The following is a 22,525-nucleotide window of genomic DNA, read 5'->3' on the forward strand; positions in this document are numbered from 1 at the left end:
AAATAATTTTTTTAAAAAAGATAGAATGTAATAAAATACACTATTAAAGATTTAAATAGAGAGGAAAATATGTACTACTCAATGTTGGCTGACATGCAGTACACTTCGAATACCCTTTGGTGAACTGGACAATGTTGTCAACCTTACCTGGCTTCTCTGTGAAAATATAAACTCTTCTTTGATGAACCATCAAGGCAGAACTTTGTCAAAAGGTTTTACATATTTATAGACTTTTCTTCTTGACAGGAAACAATAACCTGTTTAGCATAATGGCTTTGGACAAGTTTTGGTGGCAATGAGCATCCTGGCAGGTGACTGTCCCTCTGTGTACAGTTGTGCTCTAAGTCAGCATGCTCTCCATCATGGGCCCCAGCCAGGTGACTGGAATCAATAGAAACATCTTCAGACATCTGCACTGAATCATGTTGCTAGCACATACTGCAGTGGTAAAAGCACATGAGAAAATTAATTTTTTCAGATTTTAATTAAGATAACTACATGTGGCTATTGACTATTATATTGGACAACATGACTTCAGATTATCATTAACCAGCAACATAGTGGGGGGAATTCTACCTTACTATAGTTTTTCTGTACAAAAAATAAAAAATAAAAAACACAGTCACTTAGAAAATGGCTAATCTTAAGAATGCCCCTTGATCTTTCTATTTCCTTTTTCCCCTGTATATACCCAGCAGGAGGAACCAGATGATATAAGACTGACAGCTCACAACATATGAGCTTCATTGTGATGGAAACCCCTAGAACTCTAGTCCTCAAAAAGGAGAGAGAAAAGGTTTCATAACACCAAGCAGTGTAGCCTCAAGCCATTGAGTTCTACAGGTAAAGCCACTGGGTGGGTTGTAGCTTGGGGACAGGTAGCTTGTCTTTGCATACTGTTTCCTGTGTCAGAGATAAATCACCAGCTTCCTTTCCTTTTTTTTTTTTTTTTTTTTTTAATGTGTATGTGTTTGTGCCTGCAGAAAATGAGGCTTGTAAAACTAGTTGGGCCAATAAGCATTACATAATGCCTTTACAGTCGTCCATTGATTAAAATATCCTTTCAGCTACTATACTGCAAAGCCCACAAGGAGTTTCTGTCCAGAGAAGATACACTAAAGAACAGATCATTTTAATGCTATAAGTGATTTAATATGTACCATGATTTGCAGGTCCTGCAGAAACAGAAGGAGGAAAGACGTGGTGGGCCAGGCAGAATTTGGTAAGACGTCACAGAGGAGGTGATATTTGAATTAGGGTTTGAAGGATGGGTAGACTAAGGTAACAGCATGCACGAAGGCACAGGGGCCTGCGATGGCTGGAGTGCTGGGAACAGTGAGATGTGCACCATGCTGGTAGAGGTGTAAGTGGATTGGGGTGGCTAATCAGGGACAGGTAGGAACAGGTGGCTTGTACTTTACTAATGAGGTTGAACTTTGCTCTGTAGGTGTTAGGGACTATTTTAAGTAGTTTCCTTCATACAGCTTTCATTAATTACATACGATGAAGAACTCTGGTGTGTTGCGCAGTATCATCAATGTCTGTGAACCGCTTGGCACTGGACCTGGCACATCCGGGGTAGTCAAAACCTTGGTTTTGTGGACGTTGGTTCCTCTTTTAGCTTGCTTCTTTTCTCTGCTCTCCCACAGTGTATTTCTGTCTCTAGGAGTGACCAATTTCTCTTCTCATTTCCCTGGCTATTAAGTCTGACAAATCTCACCCTCCTATCCATTAGGCGTTCATTGCCATGCCCTTTACAACAGCAGTTAAAATGTCTACTTCAGTTTATCTGCTTTCCCTCTTGGCCGGAGTTTTTCCCATTCCTTTGTGAAACATGACCTTTCTGCATGTAACTTTACAAAGGAAAGTCTCTGGTCTATCTATCACTGTCCCTGACCTCCTGTCATAAGACAGCATTATAAATGAATGATTTTCAGGAGTCACTTCATTTTTTAAAGGGCACCTCTTATTTCTGAATGATCACAGAGATTTTAGTTGTGAGTAAATGTGTCAGGCTGAGATGGCTCTTAATTCTGATGGATTGATAACAGGCACCTAATTCATCCTAAGTCACTAACACGCAGGGCAGGCGTACAAATGGAGACACATTCCACATGTCTAAATATTTAAAAGCTATAAATCAGGCTAATGACGGTTGAAGCATGCTTTATTCTCCTGCATTAATAAATACACTTTTACGATGACAAAATGAAGCATGTTTAAAATGATGGAGGTTTGTTTTTTATTATAACAGTAACTCACTTTTTTTTTTTTTTTTTTTTTTTGATACCAGGGATTGAACCCAGGGGTGCTTAACCATTGAGCCATATTCCCAGCCCACCCCCACCCCCTTTTAATATTTGACTTAGAGACAGGATCTCACTGAGTTGCTTAAGGCTTCACTAAGTTGCTGAGGCTGGCTTTGAACTTACAATCCTCCTGCCTCAGCCTCCCAAGCCACTATGTTTACAGATGGTGCCACTGCCCACCGTGTCATTTGCATTTTAATAGCTTTTCTCTCCATGAACAGACCCCACCACAGTCATAGAAAGAGCTTGCCGGGACTGGCTATGAATGAGACACCCAGATGCAGCTCAGTTTGGGGAAGACAAGAATTCTAAAACTTTATAATGGACCTAGATACAGGGTAGGACCATTAAAATTAACTCAGCCTGGAGGTCAGAGAGGGCTGCCTGGACGACATGACACCTCTGTTGATCCCAGTCAGGGTAACCAGGTTTCCCAGGAATTGGGAACAGAATGAACAGAGGAAGGAACAGTATGTTACCTTGAGAGAACAGCAAGATATTCAGTGTGGAAAGTGATAATGTTTATATGACAGAAAGTTGGTGACCTATCTAAGATTACTAAATTTAATTATCGCATATATCTGGGTGTTTTGTCAGTTGACTACTGTTTGGATGAAACATAAAAGAACATTCATAATTCACAAATGTTTTTCACGAATTTATTTTTTTTTCTTACCTTCACTTCAAAATCACTATGTTGTTATAACCAACATTTTTGGCAATGATTTAAAGAATTGGCAAAGGAGCCAGGCAAGGTGGCTTACAAGTATGTACTTGTAATCCCAGCTACTTGGAAGGACGAGGCAGGAACATCTCAAGTTCAAGGCCAGCTTTAGCAACTTAGTGATACCTTAGGCAACTTAGTGGGACCCTTTCTCCAAATAAAAAATAAAAAAGGACTGGGGATGTGACTCAGTGGAAAAGCACCCCACCTTTTTTTGAGGGGTTGTTCCCCCCATAATCTTTTTTAAAATTTGTTCTTTTTACATATACATGATAGTAGAGAGTATTTTGACATATTATACATATATGCAGTATAATTTATTCTAATTAGGATTGCATTCTTGTGGTTGTACATGGTATGAAGTTTCAGTAGTCATTAACTCATATATGAACATAGGAAAGTTCTGCCTGATTCATTCTGTTGTCTTTCCTATTCCCATCCCCTCACTCTTCCCTTGAATCCCCTTTTTCTAACCCATTGAACTTCTGTTCTGCCCTCCTCCCCTTTTTGTGTGTTAGTATCCACATATCAGAAAGAACATTCAACCTTTGTTTTTTGGGGATTGGCTAATTTCACTTAGCATGGTACTCTCCAGTTCCATCCATTTATTGGCAAATGCCATCATTTCATTCTTCTTTAAGGCTGAGTAATATTCCATTGTGTATATATACCACATTTTCTTTATCTATTCATCTACTGAAGGGCACTTAGGTTGGTTTCATAGCTTAGCTATTGTGAATTGAGCTGCTATAAATATTGATGTGGCTGCATCACTATAGTATGCAGATTTTAAGTCCTTTCTGTATATACCAAGAATCCGTATGTTTAATCCCTAATACTAGTACCCAGTACAAAAAAAAAATAAATTAAAAAAAGAAGGGCAAGGGGCTAGGGTTGTGGCTCAGAGGTAGAGAGCTAGCCTCGCACATGTGGGACCCTGGGTTGGATCCTCAGCACCACATAAAAAATAATTAAGTAAATAAAGATATTGTGTTCAAGTACAAGTAAAAAATAAATATTAAAAAAAAGAAGGGCAAGCATATGGCATAAGTGGTTCAGCTGAAATTTGAGCTCAGGTTTGCCAGGCACCTCAGGTTCTAGGTGAGCTAAAAATAACACCCACATTATAGCCAGGGTGATCACATCTTTTTTTTTTTAAAAAAAAAAAATGTTTATTTTTTAGTTGTAGTTGGACATAGTACTTTTATTTTTTTAATTGATTTATATTTGGTGCTGAGGATCGAACCCAGGGCCCCACATGTGCTAAGCAAGTGCTCTACCGCTGAGCTACAACTCCATCCCCGGGTGACCACATCTTAGGTTCTAGACAAATGAAGTAGTACCACCGGCTAATATACAATCAAATTAGCATTCACATGCAGTTAAAATGAAACAAATTTCAGCATGGATGACCCCATAAATTTCCATTTGTCATTACATAAAGATATTTTTTGAAAAACAGGCTATATAAATAACAAAACACAGTGAAGATCAGTCAGGAGGCTTCATCATATCTTCATGTAAGTGTTACCTAGAAACATTTCCAAGATTGCTGTTTATGTTGAAATATGCAGTTGCTTTTCTTTTTTCCTAGGGTGTTAATAATTTCAAGGCAAAGTGAATTAGCAAAGTTAGAATAAAAGATGGGCTTCCTCTTGTGATTGGATTCTGGTGGTTTCTTGCAGTAATTCATTTGTTGAGGACTTATTGTGTACTAGGTACTTTAGAAGTCACTGGGGAAACAAAGATCAACAAGATGTAGCCAATCCCTCAAAACCAAAGGCCTCATGTTTTCTCTAATGTGGGTGCTAATTCACAATAAGGGGCGGGGGGGCGCTAGGGAAGAATAGGGTTACCTTAAATTAGGCAGATGGGAGTGAAGGGAGAAAGGAGGTAGGGGGTAGGAAGGATAGTAGAATGAATTGAACATTATTACCCTATGTGCATAAATGACTATACAACCAGAGAGATTCTACATCATGTATAACGGGAAGAATGAGAAGTTATACACCATTTATATATGAGGTGTCAAAGTGCATTCTACCATTATGTATAACGAATTAGAACAAATGAAAAACAACAACAACAACAACAACAACAAAATGTGCTTTCTTCAGGAGCCAGGCTGGGGAGAAGATGGCAATCTGTGTTACAGAATTAGCAGGAAAGCAAGGGACTAGGGGGTAAAGGGATGGGTGCATCAGAATCACCCTAACCCCAACCATAGGGTCAGGCATGGCTTCATAAGGGACATGTGATGGCTCATCATGTAATCTCTGTGACTCAGGCTGAGGCAGGAGGATGGTAAGTTCAAGATTAGCCTGGGCATTTTAGTGAGACTCTGTCTCAAAATAAAATTTTAAAAAGGGCTAGGGGTGTAGCTTAGTGACAGAACAACTGTTTAGTATGTGCAAGGTCTTGGGTTCAGTCTTCAGTACTGCAAAGAGGAGAAAGGAAGGAAGGAAGGAAGGAAGGAAGGAAGGAAGGAAGGAAGGAAGGAAAGAAGAAAGGAAGGAAATGCATAGCAGTTATCCCAGAGAAGAAGGATCATGGCTTAAATTTTTTCTCAGAACCATTTTATTTATTTAATTATTTTTTTATGGTGATGCTGGGCATTGAACCCAGAGCATGCTAAGTACTCACTCTACCACTGAGCTATACCCCACTCCCTGGAGGAATGAAATGATCAGATTTGTAAAACTGAGCAAAACTGAAGGCTGAAACAACAGTAACTACCTTAACATAGTAATCTTTGCATGAAATCTTGAGGAGGGTTGGAGCTGTGGCTTCATGGTAGAGTGCCTGCCTAATATGCATGAGGCTCTGGGTTCTATCCCCAGCATGACAGAAGGAGGTATATCAACAAGGCTGAGGGACAGATTGAGAAAAAGAAAATGAAGTATGTTAGGATTAAGTTTGGCTATACATGTTAGAAATCCCAAAATAAAAATTTCTTAAGCAAGAGAGAAAAGTCAGGCTGGGGGCAGAGCTCAGTGGTAGCATTTGCAAGACTCTGGGTTTGATCCCTAGCACAACAAGGAAAAAAGTTGCATATAAGTTCTTTTTTTTTTAGTACTGGGGATTGAACCCAGGGGTGCTTAACCACTGAGCAACATCCCTACTATCCCTTTTTATATTTTATTTAGAGACAGGGTCTCATTAAGTTGCTTAGAGCCTCACTAAGTTGCTGAGGCTAGTTTTCAACTTTTGATCCCCTGCTTCAGTTTCTCCAGGTGCTGGGATTATAGGCATACATCACCAGGCCCAGGTCCTTCCTTCCTTTTTTTTTTTTTTTTTTTTTTTTTTGGCAGTACCCAAGGGTGCTTTGCTATTGAGCTACATTCCAAACCCTTTTTAAAAATTTTTAAATTTTGAGATACAGTCTCACTTAAATTGCTGAGGCTGGCCTCAAACTTGCAATTCTACTGTCCCAAACTCCCAAGTTGCTGGGTCTACAGGCATGTGTTATCATAATTGGCTTAGAAAGAACACACAAATTCTCTATACAAACACACAATTGCTTATGCCAGTGTTTGGGTACCCCATAATTCCCAAGATCTCTAGATTTATTGTTATAAAATGGTGTTTTCCAATATGATAGCTGCTAGCCAGTGACGATTGAGCACTTAAAATGTGACTGGTCTGACTTGAGATATGTTGTAAATATAAATGCATGGTAGATCTCTCTCTTTTTTTGGTGGTGCTAGGGATTGAATCCAGGGCCTTGTGCATGCAAGGCAAGCACTGTACCAACTGAGCTACATCCCCAGCCCTACACTGTGGATTTCAAATGCTTAGATATGTGGTAGACAGATTGAAAAATGACTCCTGTCACATACATGGATGCACGCCTGTGATTCCAGCTACTTGGGAGGCTGAGGCACGAGGATTATAAACTTGAAATTAGCCTGGGAAATTTAGTGAGATCTTATCTTAAAATAAAATAAAAGGGGGTTGAGGGTGTTGCTTGATGTAGAATGTTTGCCTACCATGTGAAAGGTTCCATCCCCTATACCCCAACCCCCAAACTCCCATTAATTCCTGTCCCTGGTATTTACATGCTTGTGGAATCTTTTCCCCTTTGAATTATAGGCAGGACCTGTGGCTTGCTTCTAACCAACAAACTGTACAAGGATGATATGATGTCACTTCCATGATTGCATCTGATTGCATCACATATGATATGACTTGCATCTTGCTAGTGGGCTCTCTCTATTGACTCTTTTTCTCTTGCTGGCTTTAATGAAATAACACACTATTAGGAAAGACCTACATGGCAAAGAATTGAGTGACTTCCAATTGGCAGACAGCTTTGAAGTAAGGCCCCTAGTCTGATAGCCCACAAAGAATTGAGTCCCACAAACCATGATGTGAACTTGGAAGTAAATCCTTCCCTAGTGGAGCCTCAGATTGAGAGCCACTGCTCAGCTGACACTTTGATGGCAGCCTCGTGAGAGATCTTGAAGCAGAGGACTGAGCTAAACTATACTGGATTCCCAACTCACAGAAACAGCAAGGTAATATGCTGGGGATCGAACCCCGGGCCCTGTGCATGCAAGGCAAGCACTCTGCCAACTGAGCTATATCCTCAGCCCCAGTAATGTGTTCTTCAAGCTGCTAAGTTTGTAGTAATTTATTATGCTGTAACAGATAACCAAATCAGTACTGTATTATATAATTTTCCATAGCTAATAACACCGTATTACAGATTGGGTAAGTTTTAAGGAAAATGGATTTATATTGGCTCATAGTTCTGAAGATACAATGTCCATATCTAGAGATGACCGTCTTTGCTGGCAGAGTCCCAAGGTGGTGCAGAGCATCACTTGACAAAAGACAGGGTGGTATTCATGAGTATGTGTGTCTTTTCTGGTCCCTTTCCCTTTTCTTATAAATCCACTAGGACTCAATCCTAGGGAATTGAATCTCTAATGACTTTATCTAATCCTAAATCACCTCTCAAGGCCCATCTCTAAACACCACAGTCAGATAAAGGTTTTACCATCTTAGTATCTCACAATGGGGATTACATTTTAACATACAAAGCCTTGGGGGTCAGTAAATTAAGGTAAGACAGAAGAACTAAGAAATAGTTAAAAAGGAGGCATAGCCAGGCTCTGTGGCACATGCTTGTAATCCTAGTGGTTTGGGAGGCTGAGGCAGGAGGATGGAGAGTTCAAAGCTAGTGTCAGCAACTTAGCAAAGGCCTGAGCAACTCAGTGAGACCCTGTCTCTACTAAAATATAAAAATGGGCTGGCGATGTGGCTAGTGGTTAAGTGCCCCTGGGTTCTATCCCTGGTACCCAAATAAACAAACAAACAAATAAATAAAAAAGAGGCATAAAGGAAGGACAGGAAATAAGTTTTTAATTCAAAAGTTCTGCAGACTTTTCCAGGGTTGTGACCCGTCACTCCCTTAGTCAGTCTCTCTTGTAGGTCTGTTACTCCCAAATTCCTGGGAAATCTGTAAATCTACCAGTGCACTGTTAATGAACCTCCCAATAAATAGATTAAGCAAAGAGAGACATTATATCTCAAGGAAGATATAATTTAGGGGAATTTCCAGTGAATCAGATAAAGAAGATGGTATCAGCCTAAGAATCAGGAGAGTGACCAGACCACCAGAGGCCATCTTGAGATCACTGATACCATTCCTACATACCTCTCTATACCCACCCCTCACTAAGTTTCCTTTAAAAGAAGAGCCGGGAACCCCAAAATCATGTCCCTCCTCTTCAGATGGTCCACATTCTCCCTTGGATGTGTATTCCTTGCTTTACCCCCAAAAGGCATCACTGTGCAAAGATCGTCCCCATTCTTCTAGGATTATGTAGCTACTTTCTAAAATAAATGTCTGTCTATGCCTCTGGCTAGTATGTGCTGAATTTTCCCCTCGTGTAGGCCAAGAACCCTGCTGGTCTCGAGTCCATTCCCCCTTTTTTCCAGGAACTCCTTGGACTGTTTCTCAGAGACACATTTTATCTTGTGACAAAACCATATCTTGGCCATAGCATGAACCAAAAAAGAATGCAAAATGTTTCAAGAATGGTTGACTATTTATTATTATTACTATTTTTACTTTTCATGGTGCTGGGGATTGAACAGGGCTTCTCACACGCTGGGCAAACACTCCACCACCGGGCTACAACCCCAGCATTTAAGTTTTGAATATTAATGACATGCTTAAATGATATTATTTAGAGATATTGGTATCTTAGTCTGTTATCTGTTGCTATAAAAATGCTTGAGCCAGGCCTAGTGACACACACTTGTAATCCCAGCTACTCTGGAGGCTGAGGCAGGAGGATCAGTGTCACCACTGGGACAAACTTCTAGCACATGAGTCTTTGGTGGACAAATCACATCCAAACCATAATACTAGGTTAAATGAAATATTTTATCAAAATGAATTTTACCTATTTCTTTTTACTTTTTTTGTGCAGCTAATAGAAAATTTAAAAGCTGTGATTTACTTTTTTTTTTCTTTTCTTTTTTAAAAAATATATTGCACAGCCCAGTATAGAACTCTAGGGAGACAGAATACAGCTCAATGGTAGAGTACCAGACTTGCATGCACCAGCTCTAGGTTCAGTTGCCAATAAGGCAGAGTTCCAGGGAGACAAGAATTTCATGTAGCCAGGTAGCCCCAAGTGCTAGGAGTCATATCCTTAGCATTAGCCTCTCACTTATTGAGGCATGCTATTGAAACAGAAAGTATTCTATCTCTTCTGGAAAAGAATGCTCCACCTTTTTGGAAAGAGGTGAAAGCTGTTGTATAATTTGTGCCCAAAGGTGAAATCTGCTTAGTTTTTTTTTTTTGTTTGTTTGTTTGTTTTGTTTTTAAAGTAGTAGTACTGGGAATCAACCCAGGGCCTCACGTGCTAGGCATATGCTCTACCACTGAGCTACATGCCCCAATTCTTTAGACTTCTTAGTTTTGGATGCTGCCTTCAGGGTTTAATTTGTTTCAAATTAACAGCAAGTGGCAGATGCAATTAAAGGGGGAAAAAAAAACAAAACAAGCAACAACTTAGCACAATATTTTGAAGTTCCTTATTTGCTATGGCAGCTACACATTTAGGGAATAAATGCTAATTGTTTTGAATTATTTGTTTATGCATTGTGTCTATGTTTGCCTCTTTGCTGATTAATTCACCACAACTTATGCAGCATCCTTTGTGGCTAATTAACAAAGTCATAATGCCAGGACTAGTGATCCTGAACCTAAGGCGGCTCTTTCAAACCACACCCCCTCTGGAGGTTCCCCCTGGGCAAATTCTCCCACCAGGCTCCCCTAGGAATTGCTGCTGTCAACATGATTGATGCTAATGGAGGTTGCTCTAAACTTTCAGTGGGTTAGGACAGAAAAAAGTGTTGAAAATAACTAGAAGGTAGCAAGACATTTAAGTCCCTTGGGCAGTAGAACTAGTTGTGCCTTTAAATTATTTTAAAATATTTGTACTGGGGCTGAGGGCATAGCTCTGTGTACAGCATGTGCTTAGAATGTGTGTGGCTCTGGGTTTTTATTCCCAGCACCAAAAATAAATAAATAAATGAAATAAAAATAAAAGGTATCTTAACTTCCTTCTTTCCCTCCCTCCTATACTGGGGAGTGAGCCCAAGGGCACTTAACCATTGAACCATATCCCCAACCTTTTTTTGTATTTTATTAGAGACAGGGTCTTGCTGAGTTTCTTAGAGCCTTGCTAAATTGCTGAGTTTAGGGTTGGGGATGTAGCTCATTTGGTAGAGTGCTTACCTTGTAGGCATCAAGGCCCTGAGTTCAATTCCCAGCATCAAAATAAATAAATAGGAAAGTAAATTGCTGAGTTTGGCTGTTTTAGCCTCCCAAGCCACTGGGATTACAGGTGTGTACCACTGTGGCCAGCCCATTTTTTAAATTTTTTATGTTGAGACAAGCTTTCACTAAGTTACTTAGGGCCTCACTAAGTTGCTGAGGCTGGTCTTGAACTTGATACTCCTGCCTCAGCCTCCTGAATCTCTGGGATTACAAGTATGTAACATTGTGCCTGGCTGAGGAGGATTTTTTAAATTAAAAAAAATTTTTTTTGAGTAGTGTTTTAATTGATACATAATATTTGTACATATTTAAGGAATACAGTGTAGTAATTTGATGCATATACACAATCTATAATGATCAAGTCAGGGTAATTAGTATTTCGGTCTCCTTACAAATTTATCATTTCTTTTTGTTGGGAGCCTTCAAACTCCTCTCTTCAGCTTCTGTTTTTAAAAAATTGTTTTTATTTGTTCTTTTAAGATATTTGTAATAGTGGAGTATATCTTGACATATTATACATACATGGAATATGACTTATTCTATTTGGGATCCCATTCCTGTGGTTGTACCTGGTGTGGAGTTTCACTGGTCACATATTCATATATGAACATAGGAAAGTTCTGTCCTATTCATTCCTATTCACATCCCGCCTCTCTTCCCTTCATTCGTCTTTGCTCAATTCAATGAACTTCTATTCTTCCCTTCCCTCCCATTGTGTGTTAACATCTACATATCAGAGAGAACATTTGGCCTTTCTTCAACTTCTTTTCTTTTTTTAATAATTGACTTTAAAAATTATTTATTTGTTCTAATTAGGTATATATGATAGCAGAATGCATTTCAATTCATTGTGCATAAATGAAGCACAACTTTTTATTTCTCTGGTTATATCTTCCACTTCTTTATAAAATATTTAATAAAGTGTTGTAAATGATAGCTACACCCCTATGCAAAACCCTAGAACCTATTCCTTCTATTTTGGTAACCATCATCTAAACCTTCTTCTATCCTCCCTCCCCTCCCCCAGTTTTGTTATCTTCTAATGACACCGCTTTTTTTTTTTTTTTTTTTTGTGGGTGGGGGGGGTACTGAGTATTAAACCCAAGAGCTCTCTACTGCTAAGCCATAACACCAGCCCCCTTTTATTTTTTATTTCAAGAGAAAGAGTCTTGCTAAGTTGCTGGGCCTTGAACTTGCCTAGCGTGTGTGGGGCACTGGGTTTGATCCCCAGCACCACATAAAAATAAAATAAAAGTATTGTGTACACCTATAACTAAAAAATAAATATTAAAAAAAAAAGAGAATAATGAGAGGAACTTTTTTGTTTTAATTTGGAGATCTACATACAAATGTATGGCTCTCGGTTGAGAAATCTTTCAGCCCTGCTAGTTAAATTCATCTGTCCTATTTTAATAGCTGACTAGAACAGAATGCTTCTTCCTTAGAGTAACATGTTAAAAGTAGATTGAACAAGATTTAAGTCAGCATCTGCTTTACATATTGGTGAGTGGAATCCTGAAGAATTATGTTAACAGGTTTAGAAATGATTTCACGAAGTCTGAAAGTGCAGTCCCTGTTTCAGGCTCCATATAATATTTCATTAAATGCACCATTGTTCTTTGGGGCTATGAAAACACTTTATCCAATTTTCCAGGCTACTTAAAATCTTACTATTCTCTGGTGACAGAAGAGTCCCTCCTGCTTTAGACCTAGTAGAAGGTGAAAGAAAAGGGATGGGGGTGTAACTTGGTGGCTGAATGGGCTTTACATATGCAAAGTCCTGGGATTCCATACTCAGCACCAAAAACAAAACACAACACCCCTACCCTTACCGAAAGACAAACAAAACAAAACAAAAAACCCTGAGAAAATCAAAGAGACATAGAAATGAGACTAGAAATCATATGGGTGTAAAATATACATATAATTCCCTACCCTTCCAATTTCATTGTTTCCAAGCAGAGGATCACTGAGGGTCTGGCTGCAAATGGCAAATGATGTAGGACTTTTGTGGTCTGGAAACTCTTTTCTGTGAGGTGGAAGTGGGATTTCATTCCTGTTAGAACTTAATTATCCCAATTAGACCTTGAGTCTGCCTCCTGCCCTGGGGTGGGCGGGGAATTTTAGAAAGGTCCTTTATACAGAAGGAGCCCACCCAGCTGAGGCCTTTCTCTCAGGCCAACCCAGCCTGCTGGAACTCCCTTATCCCCAGCCTCGGTAATCTGAGGCAATGGCAGGGAGAAAAAAATGTGGAAACCTATGATTTTTCTTTACTTTTTCTACAGCTCAGCTCTTCATTTTTACTGAAGTTTGTTTTTTTTTGTTGCTGGGGATTGAACCCAGGGCCTTGTGCATGTGAGGCAAGCACACTACCAACTGAGCTATATCCCCAGCCCCTTGAAAGCTTTTTTGTGTATGCTATCTGGACCTGAGGGAATGTGGTCTCACAGTTGTCACAGGCTGGGTGAGCTGAGGCACAACTGTCATTTCTGTTCATGAACCTAGGAGTGATGGAAGGAGGGCTCCTGAGACATGGTAGGGACACAATTCTGAGGTCCCAGAGACTGAGTTGGTTTTCCACATATTTGCTTTTGTGGGAGCTGGGGAGGGAAAAGTCATGAAGCTATTCACTTGTTAATTTATTTAAATTATTTGTGGATAAGTAATGGTACCAGCTAGTATAACAATGAAAAAATGCATTTCATTCCTGTGCCCTGGCCATCTTATTTCCTCTTCTCAGTGACAAGAACTATCGTTTTTCATGTCTCTTTGGAAATACTTCCTTTGACTTTTTAAACACAGCACCATACTCTATACACTGTTACATATCTTCCTTTGTTTTTATTTAAGAGTTCATCATGGAGATTTTCCACTCCTTGACATTTTATGCTCTTTTGCATTTTTTAATGATTTCATAATATTTTATAATCTTGATATGCTATCATTTCTTCAGCCAGGCCTCTCTTTTTAGGTAATTTGGTTTCTAATCCTTTACTGTTACAAACAGTGCTGCAACAAATCCTTGAATATAAATCTTTTTGCTTTTATGCAAATTTATCTGTAAACTAAATTCCTAAAACTAGAATTGCCAGGTCAAAGGGGAATACAATATTAACACTGATAGATATCAAGTGTCCTTTCCATAATCCCATCTGCATGGATGGGAGGGTCTGTTTTCTCATATCCTTGTCAACACAATGGACACAGGAAATTTAAGTTTTGGCCCAAGAGATTAAGAATTCCTTCTTTTTTTTTCATTCCTTAATAACAACAACCCCCTCTAGGATGTTTATAGGTAAGTATTCCATTTCTCAATTTGCATTTAAAAATAGTCTCTTCACTTTGCTTTCTTGTTGATGAGCCTTAGAATCTGAGAGAATCTGAATGACTATAAAAGGGAAAAAAATGAACTTATTGTAAAAGAAATTCATTGTGATTTCTTAGCTTCCTAAGGCTTCAAATATTCAGGGCTTTTTATAGTCAAGACAAAGGAGAGATTTTGGGTTTTTTTGACAGTGAGTGCTGAGGGTCCTTGTGGCCAGCAGGGGGCATCACATCCTCACTGAGAATCAGGCTACAACTCCACCGCCTGATTCAACAGGCTCAAACTGGGACTGAGAACCTCAAAAGTCACAAATACAAATTCCCTTTGTTGCCTTCACTGTCATGTCATGGTTGGAGCAGGCTGGAATGGGGAACGAAGCTGAGCTAAAAGACCAGGATAAACTAAAATATTCAATGCCAGCAAAGTGGCTATGTGGCCTTGGGCAAGTTACTTATCCTCTTTGTGCCTCAAAATGAAAACTTTACTAATACCATCCGCCTTACTGACCTTACAGATGCACAAATGAAATGACACATGAGAAGGTGCTGGAAAAAACAACAAGTGCTATTACACTTGAAAGAGCTAAAAAGCCATGATATAATGAATATGGCAATGGAAGTGGCAGCTTATTGAGTCCTAACTGTGTGCCAGACACATTAGACCCATTTTGTACATGAGAAACTTGAGGTGTTGGGAGGCTGAGAAGCTCATCCAGAGTCAGGTGTTAGAAAGCAGTGGAGCAGGATTTAAATCCAGGTCTGACTTCAGACTCTGCTGTTCTGGGTCTTCATTATTTCTCTCAGTTCAGCACTTGGAAATTTAAGTATTGCTTTTGCAGTATTACTCAGAAGAGAACCAGCATGAAAAAAAAAAAAAAAAATCAAGCTGCATGCTATCTCATGAAAAAATATGAAAGCCAAGTTATGCCTTTCCACACATTAATTTATGCAATTGGCTTCAAAATCATTACATGAGATACTGTCTTGATAAAATGGAAGTTGAATGAGTTAAAAAAAAAAAAAAAAAAGACTTCAGGATAACCAGTAAGGGTCTCTATTTAGTCTAGTGGCATGCAGAAAAGTAAAGAACAACTATGGAAAGCCAGGAGAAGAGGAAGAAGAATTGGAAGAAAGAATTTCAAAAAAGAAGCCAAAAGGAGAATTTTTATGTAGGTTTCTTGAGTTTCTAGCTGCATAGGATAGATGGGGGATCATTAAAGAGAACTTCTCAACCTGGGATAAGTCTCCAAGGCATAGAATTGCCAAATTCCTGGGAAACACCCATTGTACAATGGCCAGGGGGAAGTTCTTTGCAGATAGGAATGGGGGTGGGTGGGTTTTTCTGTGCACTATACTATCTCTTTAGCTGGTAAGGAGAAGGTTCACAAAGTGCAGTTCCTGAGGGCCTCACCAATTTGGGGTACTATTTATAGCATGATATTTCTTTCATGAATCACACAACTACAAAGAAGGTTAAGTACCTCCTGGTTCCTGACTCCTTTGGTGGAGGAGTAAACATCAAGTGAGAGCTACACAATGAGGTTTTTAATAATGGAATGTATTCTCATCTCCACTTTACAAATGAAAAAACTGAGGCTTTTCGCTTCAATTAAAGTAGTGCAGATAACATTTGAATTGAGGGAGCCTGGCTTCAGAAACTGTATTCTTTCTATTTATTGCAATGGTAGGGATTGAACTCAGGACATAGTACTGCTGAGTGACTCCACAGCCCATTTCATCATGTCAATACCAAGAAGGAAGTAGAGGGAGGGAAATAGGAGCTGAGAGGAGAGGGAAAGAGGAGGAGGAGTGGGGTACAGGGGAAGGATAGAACAAAATAAATGGCTCTGATAAATTCACTTGCTAGTTCAACATGAACACTTTGGAGGATCGCCTCTCTAGGCACGGTCCTTGGAATGAGGTACTCTTGAGTCACCCAATAGTCTTCACCCTGAAAGAGGAGTGGAGAAACTGGGAATAAGCGCAGCATTTCTATACAATGTGGTAACTGTTAAACAGGAAAGTCTACTGGTGCTCCACAGAAATTCCTGTGTTGCCAAGCACATCCCAGACGTGGAAAGTTACTGAGTTACAGTGACTGGCTATTAAGAGGCAGGCTGATTCTGTCCCAGACCAACTACTGCAGATTCCATTGTCACTCGCCTTCCATAAAACCAACCTTGTTTTTATGAGACTGTTCTGCAAAAGTGAATTTTAAACACAGTCGTACCCTTACTAGATCTGGTCTGTTTTGCATCAAGGACAATAAAACACTTGGGCTAAACCTTGAATAAGGATCAAGTCCCACAATTAACAAAATATTCCACCAGTAAAATTATTTCAACTTTTGTTTTAAAGTTTTCACAATAGAGTGGTTGGAAGAAATATCCCACTAAAATCTGCAGAATGATGACTAATCTCCTATTTGAGCCAGTTCATTAAATTACTTAATGACGACAATGGAAAAGTAAATGGCTTTATCCTGAAAGCTTTTGCTCTTTAAACGAATGGCGAGCAAGTGCGTTGCAACAAGATGAAGGAAGTGAGTTCCCAGGAAACAGCAGCCGCGAGTTCTGGTGGGAGTTCCAGGGAGGTTCTTGCTCCATGGGTAGGACCTGGGAGTATGCTCGTGCCCAAGGGGTCAAATCTCAGGGTGGGCTGTTTCCTTCTTGCTTTTGCTTGCCTGCAGCTGCAAGCAGGAGCGTGAGGGCCGGAAACCAGTTGATGGCTTGTGTGGGGTCTCGGGTTCGCGCCCAGTGGGCGGCTCCCCAGCTTCTGGAAGGACTTGGACCCGGGATGCCCCGGGGAGCTCACACCGCCCGCGAGACGTGAGACAGTCAGAACACAAAGCTAGTGGCTGGGGGAAGGGGCGGCTGCCAGCCGAGCCCACACCCACAGCTGTGCGCCCGAGTGCCGCCTTCGAGCTCCGCGGAGCAGCCCGCAAGGGCTAGCGGGAGGCGGGTCCCGGGTCCTCTTGCCAAGCGGACAGCGTCAGGGCGCCGGACCTGCCAAGCCCTCGCAGTCCCCCTTCCTCTGCAGTGGGCGTCTGAGAAAACCCAATCCGAGGGAATCCCAAGCTCCGACTGGGGCCCTACGCATCCGGGCTGTGGTGGGAGGCGGGACTGGCGACTACCCTGAGGCGCCCGGGGCCCCGACTTTTGTTTTGGGGAGTAAGATGGCAGGTCCCGGGAAACAAAGGAAACTTGGGGCGGGCCCCGAGAGCGGCGTGTGTGGTTCGCGTGTTCTCCCCGGGTCCTGTGTGGGAGTCGCCCCGTGCCTGTGCAAGCCTGCACGCAGCCCGTTTCGGGAAACAAGCCTGGTGCCAGAAGCCGGCGGCGCCCGCCCACCTGCCGCGGTGGCCGCCCGGGGACATCCCGGCCCGCGAGGGCTGGGGCGGCGGCGGTGGCTGGGAGGGGGCGCTGGGGAGCCCGACGGGGGGCGGGGAAGGCGGGGAGACGGCGGGGGAGGAGGGGAGCACGGGTGGGCGGGCGGTGCACGTCACCGCTATTGTGGCTGTCCCGGTATATAAGGTCCCGCTGGCCCGCCGCGCTCCCCACTTTGCCTGCGTCCTCCCGGAGCCGTCCTATCTCCTCGCACCTAGCATCTAGGGAAACGCACCGCGCACCGACGGAGCGGACATGGGCAGAGCGATGGTGGCCAGGCTGGGGCTGGGGCTGCTGCTTCTGGCACTGCTCCTACCCACGCAGGTGAGGTCCTGGCGTCCAGTGGGGCTTGGGGGCCGTGCTCCGGGCTGGGGAGGGATGGACCCCCTTCTTCGGGCCAAGCACTAGGACTGGAAGTCTTGTGTAACCGACCAGGGGGAAGGGCGATGTGGACTCCCCTTGTCCTTTGTGAGGGCCTCCCCTGTCCCTCCCACGGAGTGTCTTCGAGCTCCCAGTGTACCACACAAAGAGAGGAGGGTCCCCTTCAGGGAGCACTACTTATGCTCCATCTTCCACCGTCGGAGCTAATTAGGGGATGCCGAGGAAGCCCCGGCCATCTGGCCCTACCGCCCACCCCAGTCCTGGGAAGCTCGGGTTTGAAGCCTGAGTAGGGACCCTTTCCCGACGTTGCGCAATTTGCAGTGCAATCTCACCCGTGGCCCATCCCTGGTAACCTTAGGAATCCGGTGTTAGTCCAGATTGACTAGCTCTGGGGAGGCGGCGTGGTGGGACGTTTCTGTCCCGAGTCTCGCCAGGCTTTGTCTCTGTCCCCGCCTTGTTCCCAGATCCTGTATCCCGGGAACCGACCTCGCCCCTAGCGCAGGCACCGAGAGGGGTGCTGCACTGCCCTAAGGGTGACTACACCGCCCCAAGAGCGAGACCTAGGTCTGAGCCTGGGAGACCCGAGTGGGGGCGAGGAAGGGGATATTTCTCTCGGGCATCTGGGGCTTGGAGGGCTTGGAAGGCGCAGCTGGGTGGTTTTTTCACAGCCTTTGGTTGGCATTTTCCCCTAAAAGTTGGGCGCGCCGGGTCCTCGGTCCCTAGACATTCAGTCTCCAGGCTCACCTGGGAGCGCAGCCCGAGAGTGTGAGCGCTCTTCGTCTTCCCTGCCGCGGGCCGGGTAACTGTACCCTATTGTTGTCTTGCAGCAGGTCCGCTGCGCTCCCGAGCCTTTCTCAATTCCCCCGTGGGGGAGGGGCGCGGTCGCCAGAAACGGACTAATCTCCCTCAGCCCTGTCCCATCTCCTCTGAGCAGATTCCCCCCCCCCGAAAAAAAAATTAAAGAGGGAGGTTTTAGTTAGGCGAATAAAGCTAGCTTAGCAGGAAAAATTTTTTGTTTAATGCAAATTTCATTAATTTTTTTTTTTGGTGGTGGTGGTGGTATAGAAGAACCTTAGATATTTTCACATTGGTGCTATGGGCTCAATTTTAAAAAAAAGTCACCTGCTGTACTAAACAGCTCTTTGTATTCATAAACAACAAGCTGCCTTCTAGGATCCCATCAAGGTCTGCAAAACAGGCGCCCTGTTTTAAGAAACTTACCATATTAATGCTTTACAATAGTGGGAGTGGGGTTTCCTGATAGGACAGATTCAATCTCACATACAGTAGCTTTCCAATAAATATACTTGACTTGATCAAGATTTTTTTGTTCTGATGGTTAGTCTATTATGGATACAATTTGTACATTTCTTTAGTCACTATTTGCTTAATGGCTTTCTGGGTTTTACAACAAAAGGAGCTAGTGCTGATGTAGGAGGGTTTTATCTTTGGATTAATAGGCAGCCGAATGTACATGTGGCCCAGACTCTTGCTTGGTGCCACGTCCTCCCTCCTGCCTGTAATTGGAAGCCCTTGTAAACCCTCCCTTGCAGTGAGAGCTGAAAACTCCCGATCTGCCTTTGTTCCATGACAAAGGAGAGATTATCACGTGCCCCACTGGACTGTGCATTTCCTGGCTGGAAAAATCGGTGGTGAATGATGCCACTCAGATGCCGGGACACTGGGGGAACCTTGGTTGTTGGCCACAGCACTGAGCTAGTGACCAGGCACTGAGCCTGCTGCTGGTGAAATTTAACACCCATCTTTCTGTCTGTGTGTGTGTGTGTGTGTGTGTGTGTGTGTGTGAAGTCATTCTGACTTAATGGTGTTTTGACTGAAGTCATTTTGTCTTAAAAGCAAGGATTCATATTTTTTTTTCCAATTTAAAATAAATACTGTGATGATTTAGAGGTGGGTTAAAATTTCAAGAATTCAAAGGTATAGATAAGATACCAAATGTCCTCTTAAGTTAAAGACTAAGATACTCAAATAAGATAACCAGAGTCCCCCTCAAGAAACGGGTTTATGAAAATTACCTACAGATTAGGATGGATAATGACCCAATTGATTTTAGTACCATAAATCTCAATTATAATATTTTAAAGGCCAATTTTTAAAAGCAACTTTAAAATGTCCCCCACAACTTTAAAATGTTCCCCTTTCTAGGGAAATAGAGGAAACATTTTTGTAATGCCAGGAAAACCATACAATTTCGGAAACTGGATTAGCTAATTTGGTCTTTTATTTCTTTGTACAGAATTGAAAATGGTGACACTTTTGGCTTTGACAATAAAAGTTCTAATAGGTATTAAAGAACTTTTGTTGTTCTTTCTGCTGTATATTCTCTAGGCATCTATTTTAGTTCATTTTGAAACTAAAGAGAATAATCTTGGTGGAACTGAGCAAGAATTCAGAATGTAACGGTGTGGGTAAGAGAACAGTGGCAGGAGGTGTGGCTCAGTGGTAGAGCAGAGGTTTAGCATGCCATGTGAGGCTGTGTGCTCCATTTCCAGCACCATTAAAAAAAAAAAAAAAAAAATCACCTACCTTAATTGTATGTTGGAGTATATGTGGAGGTAGTTGTAACAACTGTGGAAACTTATCAGTGTAACTTTTTATATATTTTAGATTTATTCAAACCAAACAGCTGTTGTGACACTTTCAAGTAACTCCTCACAGAGTACCTCCGCTGCTCCCAATTCAACTAATGCTACACCCAGCACAGGTGGCAGTGCCCTGCAGTCAACAGCCAGTCTTCTTGTGATCTCGCTCTCTCTTCTACATCTCTACTGTTAGAGACTCAGGCCAAGAAATGTCTCTATTTCCCCATCTTCTAAACCCAATCGGAATGGCGATGACTAGAAGTCCAGTGTCAAGGAAGAAGCTGGTCTGCATCAAATCTACCAATTCCACACCTGATTTTATTGGCACAGAAAACGTTGAGAATTCCAAATTGATTGGTTTGAAGGACATGTGAAGGGTTTCACAAGTGATGAATGCCAATATTAAATCTGCTGGAGTTTCATGTGCAAGATAAAAAGAGATAACATCCAAAATTGAGACATGATTTCCTTGAATGAGGCAAAAGAAATATGGACATTTAAAACTCTATCTTGAAAACAAGAATAGATTTTGTCTAGAGATAAAGGATGGAATGTGGAATGGAGATTTCAGTTTTTATTTGGTTTATGAAATCTATAAGGCCATAAAACAGTTAGGTAATATAAAAAGCTTCCATGATTCTATTTATACGTACACTAGAGGGAACTTCCAGGTGTTACTGTAAATCCTCAATGTATTGTTTCAGCAGTACTAATTTAATGCTGATATATTCTAGAAAAAGTTTCACATTGTTAAGCTATTTCTGTTCCTTTGGGAACTGAATTCTTTCCTCTGTGGTTTTTGGATTTGACATTATGTTTGAACTTTTATGTAGTAATTGACATGTGCCAGGGCAATGATAGATTGGAATTCACTCCAAATCCAGGCATCATGAGTAAATCTTGCTTATTCTCTCAAAGTCAAATGGTAGGCATCTCCCATCTCCTGTTTTCATTCAACAAGAGTGCCAGATTCCTTCACCTAAACTGATTCCAAAGAGTAGAATTGCATTGACCTCAACTAATTTCAAAATGCTGCTTTTTATTTCTACATCTGTTGAATACTTTTTACAATTGAAAATGGTCCGCTCTGAAGGTAAAATGGCAAATCTTGAAATTAGAAAGGCAACTATGTGAAGAAGCCAAATTTATAAATCAGCATTTGGGAAGTGAAGACTGGAAGCTAGCTTGCATATTAAATTCACAAAAACTTTTATACTTTTTCTGTAAATACTTTTTTTTTTTTTTTTTTTTTTTTAAACTATGGATCAGAATAGACACATTTTGGAACACTTTCTGTTATCAGTCAATATTTTTAGGTAGTTAGAACCTGATCCTAAGGTGAAAAGCAGTCTTGATCCTTTAAATCTTTTACAACTGCCTTGAAACACAGAAACCTTTTGAAAAATACACACTCCCTAAAGTCTTTTGTTCGCATGGTCACACACTGATGCTTAAATGTTCCAGTATCTAATATGGCCACCATAGTCTTGATAACCCAATCATTTTTTCTCATCTTTAGAAACCTACACGGAACAACCAGATCAAACAGATCTAAAGCTACTGTGTGTGTGAATGAACACGCCCCTTTGCTTCATACCTGAATGCTGTACATCTATTTGGATTGTATATTGTGTTTGTGTATTTATGCTTTGATTCATAGTAACTTCTCATGTTATGGAATTGATTTGCATTGAACACAAACTGTAAATAAAAATAAATAAATGGCTGAAAGAGCAATCTTTTGAATTTTAAGTTTTTTTCTGGTACAAGGAATACTTTTGAGTGGTCATGCTTGTATGAGTCTGTTATTTTCAACTCTTAGGGATTTACTTCAGTATTTTTCCAATTAAGTAGAATACTGCAGTTTGTCTATTTCTGCATTGCCAACTAGCAGTGGATTTGGGCCAGAGAATTCCATCCAAATGTCAACACCTTCTTTTCCCCTTCCACCACTGGGCCCTTTCCTCTTCTCTACTGTTCTCCTTCTGTCTCTAAAGTCA

General features: G+C 41.4%; 1 protein-coding gene across 1 annotated transcript; it reads left to right on the forward strand.

The window, feature by feature from the left end:
* Positions 1-17,796: 17,796 nt before the first annotated feature.
* On the forward strand, positions 17,797-22,245 carry Cd24 (CD24 molecule). Its single transcript, XM_076859466.2, is given in 4 exon segments — positions 17,797-17,865; positions 18,591-18,693; positions 18,696-18,721; positions 20,551-22,245. Coding segments are annotated over 4 exon segments (366 nt in total). The 3' UTR covers positions 20,719-22,245.
* Positions 22,246-22,525: the final 280 nt, after the last annotated feature.

Source organism: Callospermophilus lateralis, chromosome 6 (assembly GCF_048772815.1).
Source record: "Callospermophilus lateralis isolate mCalLat2 chromosome 6, mCalLat2.hap1, whole genome shotgun sequence".
NCBI lineage: Eukaryota > Metazoa > Chordata > Mammalia > Rodentia > Sciuridae > Callospermophilus > Callospermophilus lateralis.